The sequence below is a fragment of the Electrona antarctica genome (genome assembly GCF_951216825.1).
Source record: "Electrona antarctica genome assembly, chromosome: 7".
Classification (NCBI taxonomy): domain Eukaryota; kingdom Metazoa; phylum Chordata; class Actinopteri; order Myctophiformes; family Myctophidae; genus Electrona; species Electrona antarctica.
Genome location: NC_136812.1, coordinates 17,009,129 through 17,024,392, shown reverse-complemented (window position 1 = coordinate 17,024,392; position 15,264 = coordinate 17,009,129). Strand labels below are relative to the sequence as shown.

The 15,264-nt window shown below is 42.8% G+C and overlaps 1 protein-coding gene across 1 annotated transcript in view; it reads right to left on the bottom strand.

The window, feature by feature from the left end:
• Nucleotides 1-1,610: 1,610 nt before the first annotated feature.
• The window catches only part of ell (elongation factor RNA polymerase II), a 49,593-nt gene continuing 35,939 nt past the window's right edge, over nucleotides 1,611-15,264 (bottom strand). The window contains exons 4-12 of the mRNA XM_079506911.1: nucleotides 14,843-15,006; nucleotides 12,291-12,547; nucleotides 10,781-10,905; nucleotides 6,983-7,067; nucleotides 5,032-5,671; nucleotides 3,372-3,438; nucleotides 3,106-3,277; nucleotides 2,879-2,923; nucleotides 1,611-2,747 (exon numbers count right to left, since the gene is read on the bottom strand). Coding sequence (XP_079363037.1) covers nucleotides 2,631-2,747; nucleotides 2,879-2,923; nucleotides 3,106-3,277; nucleotides 3,372-3,438; nucleotides 5,032-5,671; nucleotides 6,983-7,067; nucleotides 10,781-10,905; nucleotides 12,291-12,547; nucleotides 14,843-15,006 — 1,672 coding nt within the window. The 3' untranslated portion in view covers nucleotides 1,611-2,630. The remainder of the gene's footprint in view (nucleotides 2,748-2,878; nucleotides 2,924-3,105; nucleotides 3,278-3,371; nucleotides 3,439-5,031; nucleotides 5,672-6,982; nucleotides 7,068-10,780; nucleotides 10,906-12,290; nucleotides 12,548-14,842; nucleotides 15,007-15,264) is intronic.

Sequence of the window (15,264 nt, the reverse complement as noted above, 5' to 3'; positions counted from 1 at the left end):
CTCCCCTCCCGCCCTGACATCATGTTTCCAGATCCACCAGTCTAGAGACCCAGTAGTATTCAGCATGGTGTTGTTGGAACTCTGAGCATTGGCCATGTGTAGTGTTTGCATTTTTAAAGTTGATGACAAAGCTGAAAACTAGCCAAATGTATGCTCCTTTATATGATGCCGATGGCATCAGGGGTGAAATGGCCAATCTACAAACACAAGTGTCACATCCGCGACACACTGTGCGCTTGGTGATCGGCCATTTCTAGCACAGGACAGTCATACCAGGAGGCATAAATCAGGTTTTAAGATGACATTTAAACATCTTGGCCCAGTCAAGCAGATCCCTATTTTGAGTGAGAGACCTCTCACGTCGGTCCGAGTAATCGATCACTCTCAGAACAAAGTTTGAACGATCTGAATGAAGTCCGAATGAAGCTTCATGTGGGATTGATCATTTAAAAATAAAATATATTTTAAATTCAAAATGGAAGTAGAGAATACAGTGAAAACAGGTTATGTTTCTTTGCGCCTTAACAGAGCATTTTGTTTCATCCAACTTGGTATGCACTTTGGTATACATGCTGGCCAGAGCTATGTTTTAATGGATAAAACTTCAGTTGGACTATAGGCCTTTGCTTGGATTTGTATGTCCTTGGGCAGTTGTTTCAAGTAAAGATACAAATACTGGTCATTATAACACATTCATAAGCATGCACTCTGATGGACAAAGAGAAAAGTTTCATTTGGACAAAAAACCCAGGTAACAGCAAGATTAGCAGGAAAAGTGCTGATTTTTCATATTCACATAAAAAAGGCCAATGTAAGAAATGCATTTGTCGACTAAACCAAACTCAACTCTGTTATTTTTCAAAGGAAATTCCGTGACAGCCATGTTATTTTACCCCCCCACCCTCACCCCCCCACACACACACTTTTAAAATCTTCGGACAGGTTTTAAAACTTGAATGCATTTCCAGAAAGCTTCTCAGAGAGAGCGGTGCTGATCCAAGACCAATGGATTTGTTCATCCTTATGAAACATCTGGTATCATCTTTCTACAGATATAAAGGCAAAAATCATCACGGATAAGCTTTCCTTCGCTGAGAGGCCTTTAAAAAAGGGAGCCCTGCAGTAGGACCACCAGGCAGGCACAGACTGTTGGTAGAGTCATCCGCTCCAGACTGGAGAATGATTGAGGGCAGCTTCACCCTAACAGTCGTCTTAATGACCATCAAGTAGGTGATGAGCAGATAAAACACAAATTATTTAATTTGTTTTTTCCTGGTTGTTTGTTTTGTTATATACACTGTAAACAAAATAAAAAACATGAGTAAGGTTACAATGATAACTTTGGGCGCCAGATGTGTGGTTTAACCCAGACATTTTTTTGCACATTCTTAAGTGGAGAAGAGGAGGCTTTTGGATGATGTCTGCATCATCTTACAATTAAAGGATTTCCTTAACTGTGATGCTGAAGAGTCGAGTCAGCAATTAAATATAAAAAGAAAATTATGTGTTATCGCTACTAACATAAAAAAAACTAAACTGGATTGTAATGTTGGCCAACAAAGGCTAGGTATAATCCTACATTACATCCTAATTGATAAAAGCAAGGACCCTTGATGTAACCATTTAATAGACACGCATCACAACTTGTCAAGACTTAATGAGGGGACTGTGTTTCACAGCTGCAGTCAAGCTATATTTTGAATGAAAATAACATGAGCTAAGAGCAGCTCTTACACATTCCCCCTTGTTAAGACATCTGCACATCATTTAAGGACAGTCACAGCACACACACCTGTGCCTAACGGTGTACATTTTGTTGCGTTGTCTTCATTCAATCGATAGGTATATTGTTATCTCATTAAAAGGGGGAGGAAAAACAAGGAACAAACTGACTGCAGCAGAAACAGAACTTGATGGCCAAGGCAGCTTTTGAATGAAATACTGGCTGATGTTCAAGACAAGACGCAGAGACAAAAAACAAAACAAGACACTGCTTTGTCATACTGATATTGAGGAGTGTAAAATTCTAAACACAGACTCATTACTCCTACAAGTGTCAAAATAAATTAAAAAAGGAAATGAAAATCCCATAGTAAAATAGGTTCAGCATCAGAACCTTCCATTTCAATATATGGGGAAAATAATTGTTCTATGTAATTCCTGTTTTTGTGTACTCAAAACAAGCTATTTGCATTTGGCATACAGTCTGCAGACTCATCTCAATGTCCATTTCCTTTCAGACTAAAGCCAAAGATTATTAGGAGATCTCCAAAAGAATGTGGTTTCCCCCTTGTGAGATGAGGGTTCATAAGACTGAGGGGTGGGTAAAGGGACTTGCCACACAGGACCTTTTTCATGATGCAGTGTAGCTACACAGAGGGACATGACGCAGTGTAGCTACACAGAGAGACATGGCCAAACCAGCCAGTCTCCTCCTCCAAAAAAGGACAAGACAAAAAAAACAACCAAAAAGATCATATGGTCTGCTTTGTCCTCACTAGTGCTTTTGGCCCCAATGAGGGGAAATACTCCCTTCATGGCATCTTTCATAAGTACTTTTTAGAGCAAGCGGAATCCAGAGTTTTCCTTTCTCTGCCTGGTTTCCAGAGAGAACAGGGAAACAGTCTAAACTAGTGCCAGTTTTGAAGTTGCTGTTGATCATACTCAGCTATAAGTTTCTTTATATGTGCCAGTTTGTTGTGTAGATATTCACAGCGATTCTTCTCTTGGCTATAGTTTGGATTAGTCTGCAAAGTAGAGAGGAAGCACACACAGCATTAGAAAGAGACAGACTTGCGTATGACTCAAGAGATTGTATAAACGGTATACCATGGTATAAATATCACAATCATCTGAGCAAGAAGTGTCTGAACCTTACCTTTTTTATCTTATGATACTCTTGGAGTATCTGATTGTGGATTGTCTGTTGAAAAAGATAAGATAAAAGTGTGAAGGATATCACACAGTACAATAACTGGCACAATAAGGCCTGGGTAGTCGAGTGATACTCAATAAGCAAACGGGAAAAGAGCTATAAAACAATACTTGTAAAAGGGATGATGTACAATACCCAGTGCACCCATTTAATGGGATATATGTACGTACCTTATACTTGTCTGTGCCTTGCGGGAGCTGTTTGAGCTCGGTGTCCAGCACGGTGAACTGCCGTGTGATGCCCTCTATCCGAGCATGCAGGCCACGGTACTCACTGTACTCGGAGTTGAAGTCAGTTTTGTAACTTTGACGCTGCTCCGGGGAGCCAATCACCATGTACTTCCTATGCAGGAGAGAGAAGAAGACAGTCATTGCAATGATTTTTTGTTTTAGAGGGAAAACATTGGATTTTTCATGCATTTAGCTGTAGCACTTACTTGAAATAGTCTGGCATCTCGGCCGATGACGAAGGAACACTGGGGTTGTTGAACAGTCCATTCAGCTCTGAAACCAAGAGCAAGGTCAAGAAATAATAGGCATTAATTTATTTATTTGATTAATAAGCATCAATACATATCATTGTCTCTCCACAACTTTAGCCATACACACATAATCGTAGACCATTTTCCTGTTAATGCCTTTTTAAAATTTGTATTTGTTTAAATGTTCTCCAAAGTCATTTGAACAACAACATTACCGAACAGCCATAAATAATTTAATCAGTGTAGGCCAACATTTGGATTTCAGCCATAAATTATTATTTTCAGACTATTTTCAGATTGACGTTTCAAATCAAATGCGGGTTTTAAAATGCATTATACTGCAACAATAACATTGTGTTGATATAAAATGCAGATATTTAACTGTGTTGGAAATATTTGTCTCAAATTTCAAGTATCTGCAAAATGATTACAAATCACGTTATGGTTTGGAAAATGGTTGCCATTCTGCCAATATTTCAAGTATAACATGAAATGGGCTTAATACCAGTATGTTCTTTTAAAGATCTTTTATAATTTGTCTTGATGGAGAGACAAAAAAGCACAGTACAGTGGCATTCTATGCACATTCTGATAACACACACTGATAACAATTTGTCTTTTTGAGTTACACATGCACCACACAGTGGAGTAAATGGTGGAAGGAATATTGTTGAACAGCAGAGGTCGCCAGTGTACAAATGGGTCACATACACATTACTGCTCAAACTGGTGACTACCTGGTGTCCAGCAAGGTATATGAAATGGAGGTAAAGTCAACAACGTAATTTTCGCTATCACGCAATTCCAGACGGCAGATTCATCGCACCATGGGAGCCAAACTACACCCGGAAGTTCGGTAGAATGCACTGGAGTCAATGAGAGCTCAGTGACCAGCTCATGAACATGAGCTACACAAACAATATTTCTGAATGACTGAGATATTTTGTAAAGTGATCGCTTCTGGCAAAAAACAGAAGACATTTAACACATTATTGTCTGCTGTGTTGCTTCTCGATGTGTACACTGTGTCATTTTATAGAGGTATCTAAAAAGCAAAACGTTCTGAACGTGCAAAGTATCGCAAGACTGTCCACCGTTTCCTGTCTGGCAGCCAAATCTCACGATACCCCCGGAACAGAAACGATACCTGCTGCTATTTAAATCCTCAAATAAAATGATGTACTGTGCACATCGAAAAGCAAGTGATTAGAAAACAAACTGTGATATGTCTTCTTTTATATGCCTGAACCGATTATACTGGTGTGCGCTCCTACCTTTCCATTTGTTCTATGAACCGATTATATGACACAGGTCTCAATGGTTCATAAATAATGTTTGTTATGAGCTGGTCAAGCTTGCTCCATTTACTGCTTTGTATTCATGTAACTTCCGGTGCGAGATTTGGCTCCCATGAAAGTGTCAGTCACGTGACCATGTCACTTCCTTCTCTAATCTTCCTTGGTGTCCCACCAGTAATTCCTTCCTCTAGTCTACAGTATATTGATGTCTGGAATCTTGTATCAGGTAAAGTGGGAGTCATGACAGCCGCTGTCCAATGCATGGTTATATTTATAATAATGCAAAATGAAGTAGATGGTGCATGTGTATGTCTCACCTGTGCTTCTGTGTGGAATACTGCTACTCTTCAGACCCTCAGGGCTAGAGCTAATCTCACAGGTTCGCTTTGGCTCAGGCACATGTTCCTCGCTCCCCTTCCTCTCCTTTTCTTTCTCCTTTTCTTTATCCTTCTCTCTCTCCCGCTCCCTCGCCTTGGTCTTGTCTTTGTGTTTTTTCGATTTCTTCTTGGACTTGCCGTGCAGGGACGGCAGACTCTTGTCCCGGGATCCATCCAGGCCTGTGTGTCCCGGGGATGAGGATGCGAGCACGGGCACGGCGAGCGGCGCGGGCCCCGGGAGGACGGAGGGTGGCTGGCCAAGCCTCTCGGAGACGGCCGCCTCCTGGCTCTCACAGTCTCGGCCGTTATGGTTGGAGTCGTTACTGACGTCCGACAGCGGTTCGAAGGGACGAGGGATGTCCAGCAAGGGGAGCTGCAGGGCACTGGACACTGCGCTACTGTCCGCTATGGACGTGCTCGTTGCGGCCGCCGTCGACCCAGCCTGCGAGCCGCCTGCCTCTCTGCCGTTGGAAGAGCTGAGCTTTCCATTGACCGGTGCTGCGGCTGCCTTGCTGACGAGGTGTGATATTCTGGGCTTTTTTTTGTCAAGGGGGTCGATGAAATCTGCAGCGGGCCGTTTCTGGCAGAGGGAAGATAATGACAGTGATTTTATAAGCTGGCCCTCAAACAGGGTTCAGTGTGAACTGGCTTCATCCTCAAACAGGGCTTCAGTGTGAACTGGCTTTATAAGCTGGCCCTCAAACAGGGGTTCAGTGTGAACTGGCTTCATCTGGAGTGAGGGAGATGTTCTTTTTCTAAACCTACAGTACGTGTTATTAACCAAGACCACATATGGTCTTGGTTAATATATAGCCAAATGTCACGGTTTTAATGGGTTAACACGACCAAGGAACCAACTTGAAAAGTCTCAATACTCGGGCAGGAATGTGTAGAACACTAAAATGTATATATTCTCCCTTAAAAAGTGGAAAGAGAGGTCGAGGGACTACTGTATAAGCTGTCAGCTGGAGAGGGGGGTGGTGAGAGGAGAGAGAGAAGAGGATGTGTAGTCTCAGCACAGAATCGATGATGACCATGCCCTTTCAGCACAATACCAGGGATTCTATTACAGACAGGCTATGTTTGACCTGGCTTAATGTAATGACTTTGGGTGCGGCTAACCAATCACTGTATGGTTTCTGGTTTGCCGTCTGTCTTAACAGGATGATTTAAGACTCTCAAAAAACTCCAGGGGACTAAGGTTTGGGAGCACTGACCCGCACAGTTCCTTAACCAGTGTACTTTGGCAGCGGAGCTCCCAGGAGACAACACTTGCCTATGCTGATGAACTGTCCACAGGTACGACTAACCATCTGTGGTACTTGTTTTAAACCAATTTAGCTAGGAAAGTGCCTGGGGGCAGTGTTTGTGTCTGCAAATACAGACTGAGGGAGGGAGGAAGGAAGGAAGGAAGGAATGGAAGGGACATTAGGTGTCTGAGGTGAGAACCCCCTTAGAGATAGGAGCTAATAATAAACATGAGCAACTCATTCCTCCTTCCTAATGGGACTGAAAATTGGGGAACTCTTTTTAGGACTGGCCTGAGATGAAGAGGCGCAGAAGCAATAATATAGAATGAAAGAGTGGATTAAGAGGGCAGAGGGAGTTGTTACTCAATGAAAGTGACAATTTCAACTGAAATACGACGCACGCACGCACACACGCACGCATGCACGCACGCACGCACGCACGCACGCGGCATTACTGGGGGTGAGGCAAAGGGGATATTCCACATTTCACTCCGGGTGAGGTGAAAAATACAATTAGAAGAGTGAAGAAGGTTGGACGAAGAGGAGCGTTGTAAGTATGCCCATATTACCACAGAGGCCACAGTTGCTCTTTATAGGGAGTGACAGATGATGTACAGCAGAAGAAGTGACACAATGCTCACCTGAGATGGAGAACTGCTGGCCAGCTCTTTGGGTGGGCTCACTGGGTTCTCTGGTGGAGGGGTGCTCTGAGATTGACACAGTTTCCTGAGAGAGAAAAAACACACACCACGATTTGAAGTCAATAGATACAGTACTTAATTATATACAGAGGACGACTATAAGTGAGAGAGGGTCTGTATCTGTATGTAAAATAAATACACAGTAAATACACATGTACTCTCTCCCCCTTTCTCTTGTTCACTTGATCTCTCGCTCTATAGCACGCTCTTTTACACGCAAACACATGTTGGTGGGTATTGTTACAATCCGAGAAATGGGTTTGTGCAATCATAAATTGCAAGAGACGCAGGATTTGGTTCGACCTTAAGACGTCACACCTGATGGATAGACATGAATTTGGCACTGTGACTACCTCCACTGTGACTACCTCCACTGCCAGCTCAATTGGTTATGCACACGCAGATCCAACACAACAAAGGTCCGACGTGCAGAAATCACCCATCGCTCCCGATCATGCGTTGGTCCGACATGCGTTGCATCGTGCTTGCGGTTAGGGTTAGGTTAGGGGTTTTGGTTAGGTTGTCGGTCTAATGACAGTCGGACCAATAGTATGTTGGAACTAAAGCCTGTACCCACTCAATTGGGGAACAGGCCAAAAAGCACACACTGTAGCTACCATAATTGATTAAGGTGTCCAAAACAAAGAGTGACATTTCGAGTGCATACACTTCATCAGACTAAACAAGAACAGAGAGACAACATCTTAAATAAATCTATGCAGGTCAAGTGATCATTACATGCTGAAAACAGACCGGCAAATCCTTTGCACAATAATGCCCCCTCATTCCATGCCCATACCCATTATACAGAACAGCGGGTAGAATAAGAGCGCAAAATTCCCATCTTGAACAGGCTGTATAAAAGGGGCAAAGGATTTATAATATCAAGTAAATCATGCTTTCATCTAAGAACAATGTGAGAGGTTGTCGCAGCCATCAGTGACAAGAGTAAAATTGGAATTGAGGGAATTTACTTAACATTTTGCCTGAAAACACTCTTGAATTCCCAGGGAAAGGCTTGAGAAGTTACGAAGAAGTTCTAACCCAGTAACAGCCTCAACAGACCAGTCTGTTCTAGAACATCCAAGACTTTGAGATCAGAGGCATTTCTCTCCACACAATTTAGTGGCACTATCAGCAGCACATGTTAGTCATGGCTCATGACCTTGCATCACATTTTGTTCTTTCCACAGTTCAAAATGTTGTTCTGATGTTGTTCTGATGTATTATGATGCGCACAGCTTAACCGATTAGTAGAGAGTTCTCTGACTAATCTGTCATACAATAGCTACACGTAAACACACCTTATAAAATCTTTGAACATTCATGAACACATTATGAAAGAACACCTCTGCAAACACAGATTAAGGAATCTTACAGAAATGCAATACAACAGCCGCCCACTAAGAAATAGCCTTGTGGGCTGCTTTATTTTTTTATGTAACCACTAACCATTAGGATTAGTCTCACAGAAATGAAGCCAATGCCTTCAGTACTTTGATATAGTCTATTTCATTGATATGTGTCTTTAAGGTTACAGTCCTGAAACGACTCACCACCAAACACTGTAGCACTACAACAAGAAGATGCAGATGAACACACAATAAGACAGTTTGATCAAGTCATGGCTCATGGGCATTTTGCTTATTTGGTATGGCTTAAATGGCAAATGGACATGAGGACTATGGGTCTTTAGAGTCACCACAGTGCATTGTCAGTAGGGGGCAGTGGGATACAGCAAGACTTGTTAATGCCCCACCCCTAGTTCAGTGGTGTTGGGGAGCTGGGGTACAGAAAGACAAGTGTGCTGTTCAATGGAGAGATGGGCAGCTTGCCTGACAGGCAGTAGGACTTGGGGAGGTAGTAGTTCAGTCAACAAGACAGCCACCAAGAACACCAGGCTGGCAGACAGACAGGCAGCCAACCAGCTCCACAGTCAGACAGACAGGCAGCCAACCAGCTCGTCAGTCAGGAGCAATGGGCATGCTAGCAGGCACACAAAATCACAGATAGAGCTGGACCTTGGACCACTGCCATCTCACACATGGATCAGCATGTGCTAGAACACTGTTGCATCACAGGCAGCAGACTGACTGCTGCAGCTCAAACTCAGAAGAGGAGGAGGGAGAGGGTCAGTTGGGAGGCTATGGATTTAGTCAGCTGATAAACTGACCGCAAGGCTCAAAGTGCAGAAGAGAGACTGAAATAAAAAATAAAACAGGATGCAGGATGCATGCATAGACGTGCATGTGCAAACGCACGGTCACACAAATAGGAGGCATGCATGTGTGCAATCATTAGTACACTGGCATGCACACATACATGTGCATAAATTGGATGCGTGGATAAATTCAAACACCATTTGTTAGCAAAGTGGTGGTAATTTGCCACCAAGACATTTAGGCTTATTATGGAGAATGTGAACTTTTCCAGAATGCAATACATTATGAGCTGTCTTGGTAAACCAAAACTAAGCACTGAGAATTAATGCCTGGTCTATATATAGCTAGCTGGGGAGCTGGCGTTTCCTTACTGCCCCAGATCTTGAGAAACCAGATTTTTCCACTGGGAGGAAGGCCAGCAGTGCATGCTGTCAACAAAGAGAACACTTAGTCCACATTCAGTGGAGCAAACAGAACGTGTCATGAGGACTGCAGAGCCACCTGTCATTCTACCAGATAGAAACAAGTAATTTGCAGAGGAAGAAAATCTGTCCTAAGTATTACATTACCATGGTTGAGTATTACGTAAATGTCATGACGGCAGGGATGGTGGTGTGTTGCAGTCATGTAAATACATATCATAACCCCAGATGACCACTTAAAACAGAGCCTTTAATAGGATGTTCCAAGGGGTAAGTTGCTCAGTGCATGCAAGTCATGCAAGTCATTCCTTATGAATAATAAAAAAAAAAGATCTCGCTTCAAAAGTGTTACCAGCTGCCACAACTCGCATTCCATAACCAACACTGCGCTCCACACTCTCTCGAATAGAAGATCAGCAATACACAACGCTATCATCAGTGATAATAGCTTTAACACAAAACAACATCTATGCATTCTTATTATGCATGCAGCTTACCACCTGAAGCTATAGAGCTTCATGTGGAGCCGGTAATGTGTATGCATAGCTAAGAAAGTAGCCTTTAGAACCATGTGGCCCATAGGTCAAGGAGCCCATCTCCTGTTCACAAGTCCACCCCCTGGACAAGACATTATGTCACAGGGACTTGCCCCAGTCCAAACCTCGACACTGAATGCCAAGCAGGGGGGCATCGCAATTTTTATAGTTTTTGGTATGTCTTGGATGGGGACTGAACCCCCGACCTTCCAACCTTGGATACTTTAACCACAAGACCACCGAGCTGGTATGCTGGGTATGTGTATCATAAACTTAAAGTAGAAAAAAATAAAAAGAACATTGGTTACTCAACAAACCCAGGAATTATTTAGGAATGAATCCAAGAAAATGCCATAGAACCCGTATCAAAATAAAAAACAAAACGCTCCCACATATGTTCTTTATTGCACTGTGCTGTGACGTTTCAGGCTTCAGTCTGAATCATCATGAGTGTGTTGTCTTTAGAACAGATTTTCGCAATTCAAGGGTTCGGATGTTGATGTCCCTTTTCATAGAACTCGTATCGGACATATCTTGCACCAACATCTCTCATAAACAGAAACATGTGATGAATGGAATGCCATCCGTGTCTACGTCACAGGACATCTCCTTACATACCGAACAAGGATTCTCTTGAGAAGCTGCTGGTCTCCCTCGGTGTAGCCCGGCCAGTCCTTCTGAATATCCTTAAACAAAGAGTCCTTCAATGTGAAGGTGTTGTCTCGCCCACTCAGGATAGCCACCTGGAAAACACAATAATCATCAGAAACACAATAACACTTAACGGGTCGTCCCAGAGTGGGCCAGTATGCTTTTCCTTTAAATGTTCTCCCAATTTAGTTGTTTATATGCCAATTCCTCCATGTAGTCCCCGTCACTGCCGGTGTTGGAGAGGGTGTAGACAATCATGTGTTTCCTCCATTATATGTGCCATGGCTTACCTATTGAGAGTGACAGAGCTACCCTCCCCACCCAACTTCCCACCTGTGAACACATCCAATTGAGTTTATTGGAACAAAAGGCCGGAAAAACCTTACCCCTTCACCACCCAATATGCTTTTTAATTCCCTGCCAATGACGCGTTTTGACGCATGTTTTTTGAAGGCCCACACTGCCCAAGTATGTATTCTGATGTATTTTGTGTTTTTATACTAGATGGCGCTCTTTGCTAACATATGATTTACCGTTCGAGTCTCAATGGATCCACGAACCAGGAAATCATGTGGTCACAAAAACACAGCTCCCATCCACTCCCATGTTGAGTATTTACTAAAAAGCCTCCATCTCCCTTCCTGTATCGTTCCACCCCCGTGGCAACCATGGACCATAACACAGAAACGCATGCACAGTTTTACAAGTGTATTTTTGTCGCGAACGGCTCTATGATAGTCAACAGTCGGGCGTGCGATCGTACTGAACATTAATATTCAATGACTACTTAAAAGGTACGGAAATACAAAAAAATGAAATTTGGCAGTGGGTGGCAATTTAGGTATATCTCACTCGGCGTCGAGATCACATTTTGACGCCTCCCGGTCCAAACTCCCTCTGCGCTGAGTTAAACGAGTTCAACACCTATTTTAATATCAATTGATTACGGTTCACAACTGTGTTCTGTACGAGCTCATAGCTTTCCGGTTGCGGTGCGATGGAAAAAAAGAAAAAAACGAAACTAAATGAAAACTCCGCTGGCTTATGCAGTCTATGGGAACGCAGTTTTTAGAATCGTAATATCTCAGATTCTTATTTTTGGCTCAAAACAAGCTTGATTTGCGCCTCATTTCTCAGTCTAAACGATAATGATCCCCGGTTACAAAATGTATGTTTTGGGTGAATTAAATAACAAACACGGAACCCGTTACATAGCGCTAATTCACTTCCTGGGTCTCGGTTACAGAGTGAAACAAACTAAGAGTCTCGCCGTATTAAATGACCCTTTTCAGACACCGGTGTCGGCGGTAAATGAGTTAATCTGGCAGTGAATGAGTTCAGATATTAAATTCAGGATAATGGGGTAAGGGGAAACGTCTGTGTTAGGGGTTATGGCCACTTTCGCTCACAGAAAACAATCAGTTTTTTGGGGGGTGAGTGACATATGAATTAGGCTGCAGAAGAGTGTGAGTGACACCTGTTGCAGGTGGCTGTCCAAGGAGTTCTTGTCCGTCTGCGAGAGGCCTTCTTTCTGCAGTCTGACAATGAGCTCAGGCTTCCTGTATGGCTTGAGGGCCAGCACGTGTATGAGGCGCTCTCGGAGTGGCCTCTGTTGCTGCGGGGCGTTCTTTTTGAGCGTGCTGCTGGCGATCATGACCGGCCGGGACGTCCTCCTTGATGGGGCGATGTCCGAGAGGCCGCCGGGAGCCGGTTTCCGGATTTGAACCTTCTTCCCTGGTGTTCAGAAATGAACCCATTTAGGACTGAGACCAGATTCTACAAATGTCTTCTAAATCCTAACAGATTTCTGAAAAACCTATGTTTCTATATCAGTGGTTCTTAAACTATTTCATGTCAAGGACCCCAGAAATTATATGCAATTGGCTGCCGACCCTCATCTCAAAATATGTTGTTACAGGGACCTCCCAGAAGCAGTTAGTTAAAAATGTTTGCTGTGAAAGAATATATTCAAAGATTTGCACACGTTTTTCAAAAAAAGCATATCTACAAGCTCGTAGCTTTTAGATCTGCTATTTTTCAACAACTGAAGTTTAAAATAATGGTTAAAGTTGGTTAAACGCTAAAGCGTCCTAAATGGGTTAAGTAATGTTAATATGTTTAATGTTATTTTAACATTGCCTGGTGGGGGCGGGGCAAATCTGCACATGAGGTAAATGTGCCGAAAAACCTTTAAAGTGTGAGAACAGAACACTGTAGCACTAAACAAGAAGCTGCAGATGAACACACAATAAGACGGTTTGATCAAGTCATGGCTCATGGGCATTTTTGCTTATTTGGTATGGCTTAAATGGCAAAATGGACATGAGGACTATGGCGTCTTTAGAGTCACCACAGTGCACTGCAGAACAGATTTAGAAGGTACTGTATTTGTAGAATTGGCCTAAGGTTAAAAATAAATTGAAATATTGAGATACGAGTTTCTGCCCGGTAGATTCACTAAGCCGTTTGCACCCATATTTGGGGTTTAAAGGAATTGTCCAAACTTCCCACTTTAGTAGTCTAGAATAAGGCATTCTAATGACACACAGCAAGCCTTGGTCCCATGTAAGTCTGCATCCGAGCAGACTTGAGAAAGAGCCGGCCCTCCTCAAAAATCAGACAAAAAAAAAGTGACTGAATCAGACTACCAACTTGGAAAGTTTGGAAAATTCCTTTACACCCAAAAATATGGGTTTAAACAGCTTAGTGAATCGGGCCCAGTCATATTTTTAGTCCGGCCCACAGTGAGTGCACTCACCTGGGGAGCCAGGCCAAGAGAGACACACAAACCATCTGGGTACAGACAGCCAAAGTGGTATTAACGCACACAGGGCCCTATTTTGCATTTCTTAAGTACCAGTCTTATGACTTATGGCTTAATACCTGGTGGCGTGGCCATTTGGCCAATGCCGTTTAGCCTCCCGGTCTTAAGTTAAGTCATAAGACCTGGTACTTAACCCTAGAAGACTAAACTTAACTTTTGTCAAACCATCACTAAACCCGGATATCGTTGCTGTCGGGAGGAAACCTCCCGAAATTTTTGCATAAATCAGTGCTATTGAACACCCTTACGTCGGTGTTGTTTCGAAAATATTGAACCAATTGAAAGTAATAAAAACGCTTTGGACAAAACCTTGTAACTCCATTGAACCCCAACACTGTCTGCTAAAACAACTAACTCCACCACCCCTCCCCGTCTCATGCAAGTAATTGACAATATATAGTCACAACACCAACTTTGATGAGGCAGTATTGCTTTGTTTTCAAAATATAAGGTTTTCTTAATTTCCTGAAAATGTATATTTTTCATCAAAATATATTGAAGTACAGCAATACATTGAGGTACACTTTTTTAATATTTCCTCATGACTTTCCACAAAATGAAAAATAGATATCATGCGGGGCCCCCATCATAGGGGCCAAAATATGTGCGAAATGTGGTTATTATTTTAAACATATTCCTAAAAATAATGATGTCCCTGAGCATCATGAAGGTACTGAAAGACCCACCCACCTCAGACATGAGGAAAATTACAAAAATATAAATGAGCGGGAGAAAATCACATGGGTTTAGTGTTCTAGGGTTAAGACACGCAAAATAGGGCCCTCAATCTCCCTTCATGCCCGTTACCGTTAACATTAAATAGTCCAAAGCCAACAGCAGCAGACACGTGTAAAGGCAGTAAGACACACGCTTAGATTTGGTTCACAATCTAAGCTGATTGGATAGTCTGAATGGGAATCTCATACCGTGGCACACAACGTAGAGTTTAGTCATATTTCTTTTCTCTTCTTGTCCTCATGTCCCTTTGTTTCTAACCTCCCTTTAATGTCCATTTTACACAGTCAATCTAATCATCAGCTATGTAGAAGATGACATAGAATTACATTCATCTTTTGGTTTTCATCCATGCATAATATTCACTGTATGTGGGTGAGTGAATGAATGTGAGGCCGTCTGGTTTCCTGAGGGACCGACACATGATTATGTGGTCCTGTCCGTGCCAGGCAAGCACTGTGCCTTCTTACCTATATATCTTCCCCCAGGTTTGATGACGATGGCACCCTTGCTGCGTGTCTCCTCCTCAACCAGGGCCATGCTTTGCCTGGCCTTCTGGTAGGAGTCATCTGTGGCACACACTGTGATCTTGTCCTGGATTCCGGCCAGGCAGTCCAGCTGAATGCCGCCCTCACTAGGAGAATACAGAGGACAGTGTTGACAGCAAAAGAGTGAGGTAGACTAGACTGAATGATAATAGCAGTCAGACCGCTTTAGAGAAACAAGACTGTTTTTACAGGATTTTCAGGATAGGAGGTCACAAGTCAAAAGTTGTCTTTTCATATACTTAGATATTGCTTTCTCAATGAGCCCAGGATGGAGCATTGGTAAATTCAAACTTCTAATTTGTCATAATCCACTAATGACACCTTAGGGCAATGCCACTATTATT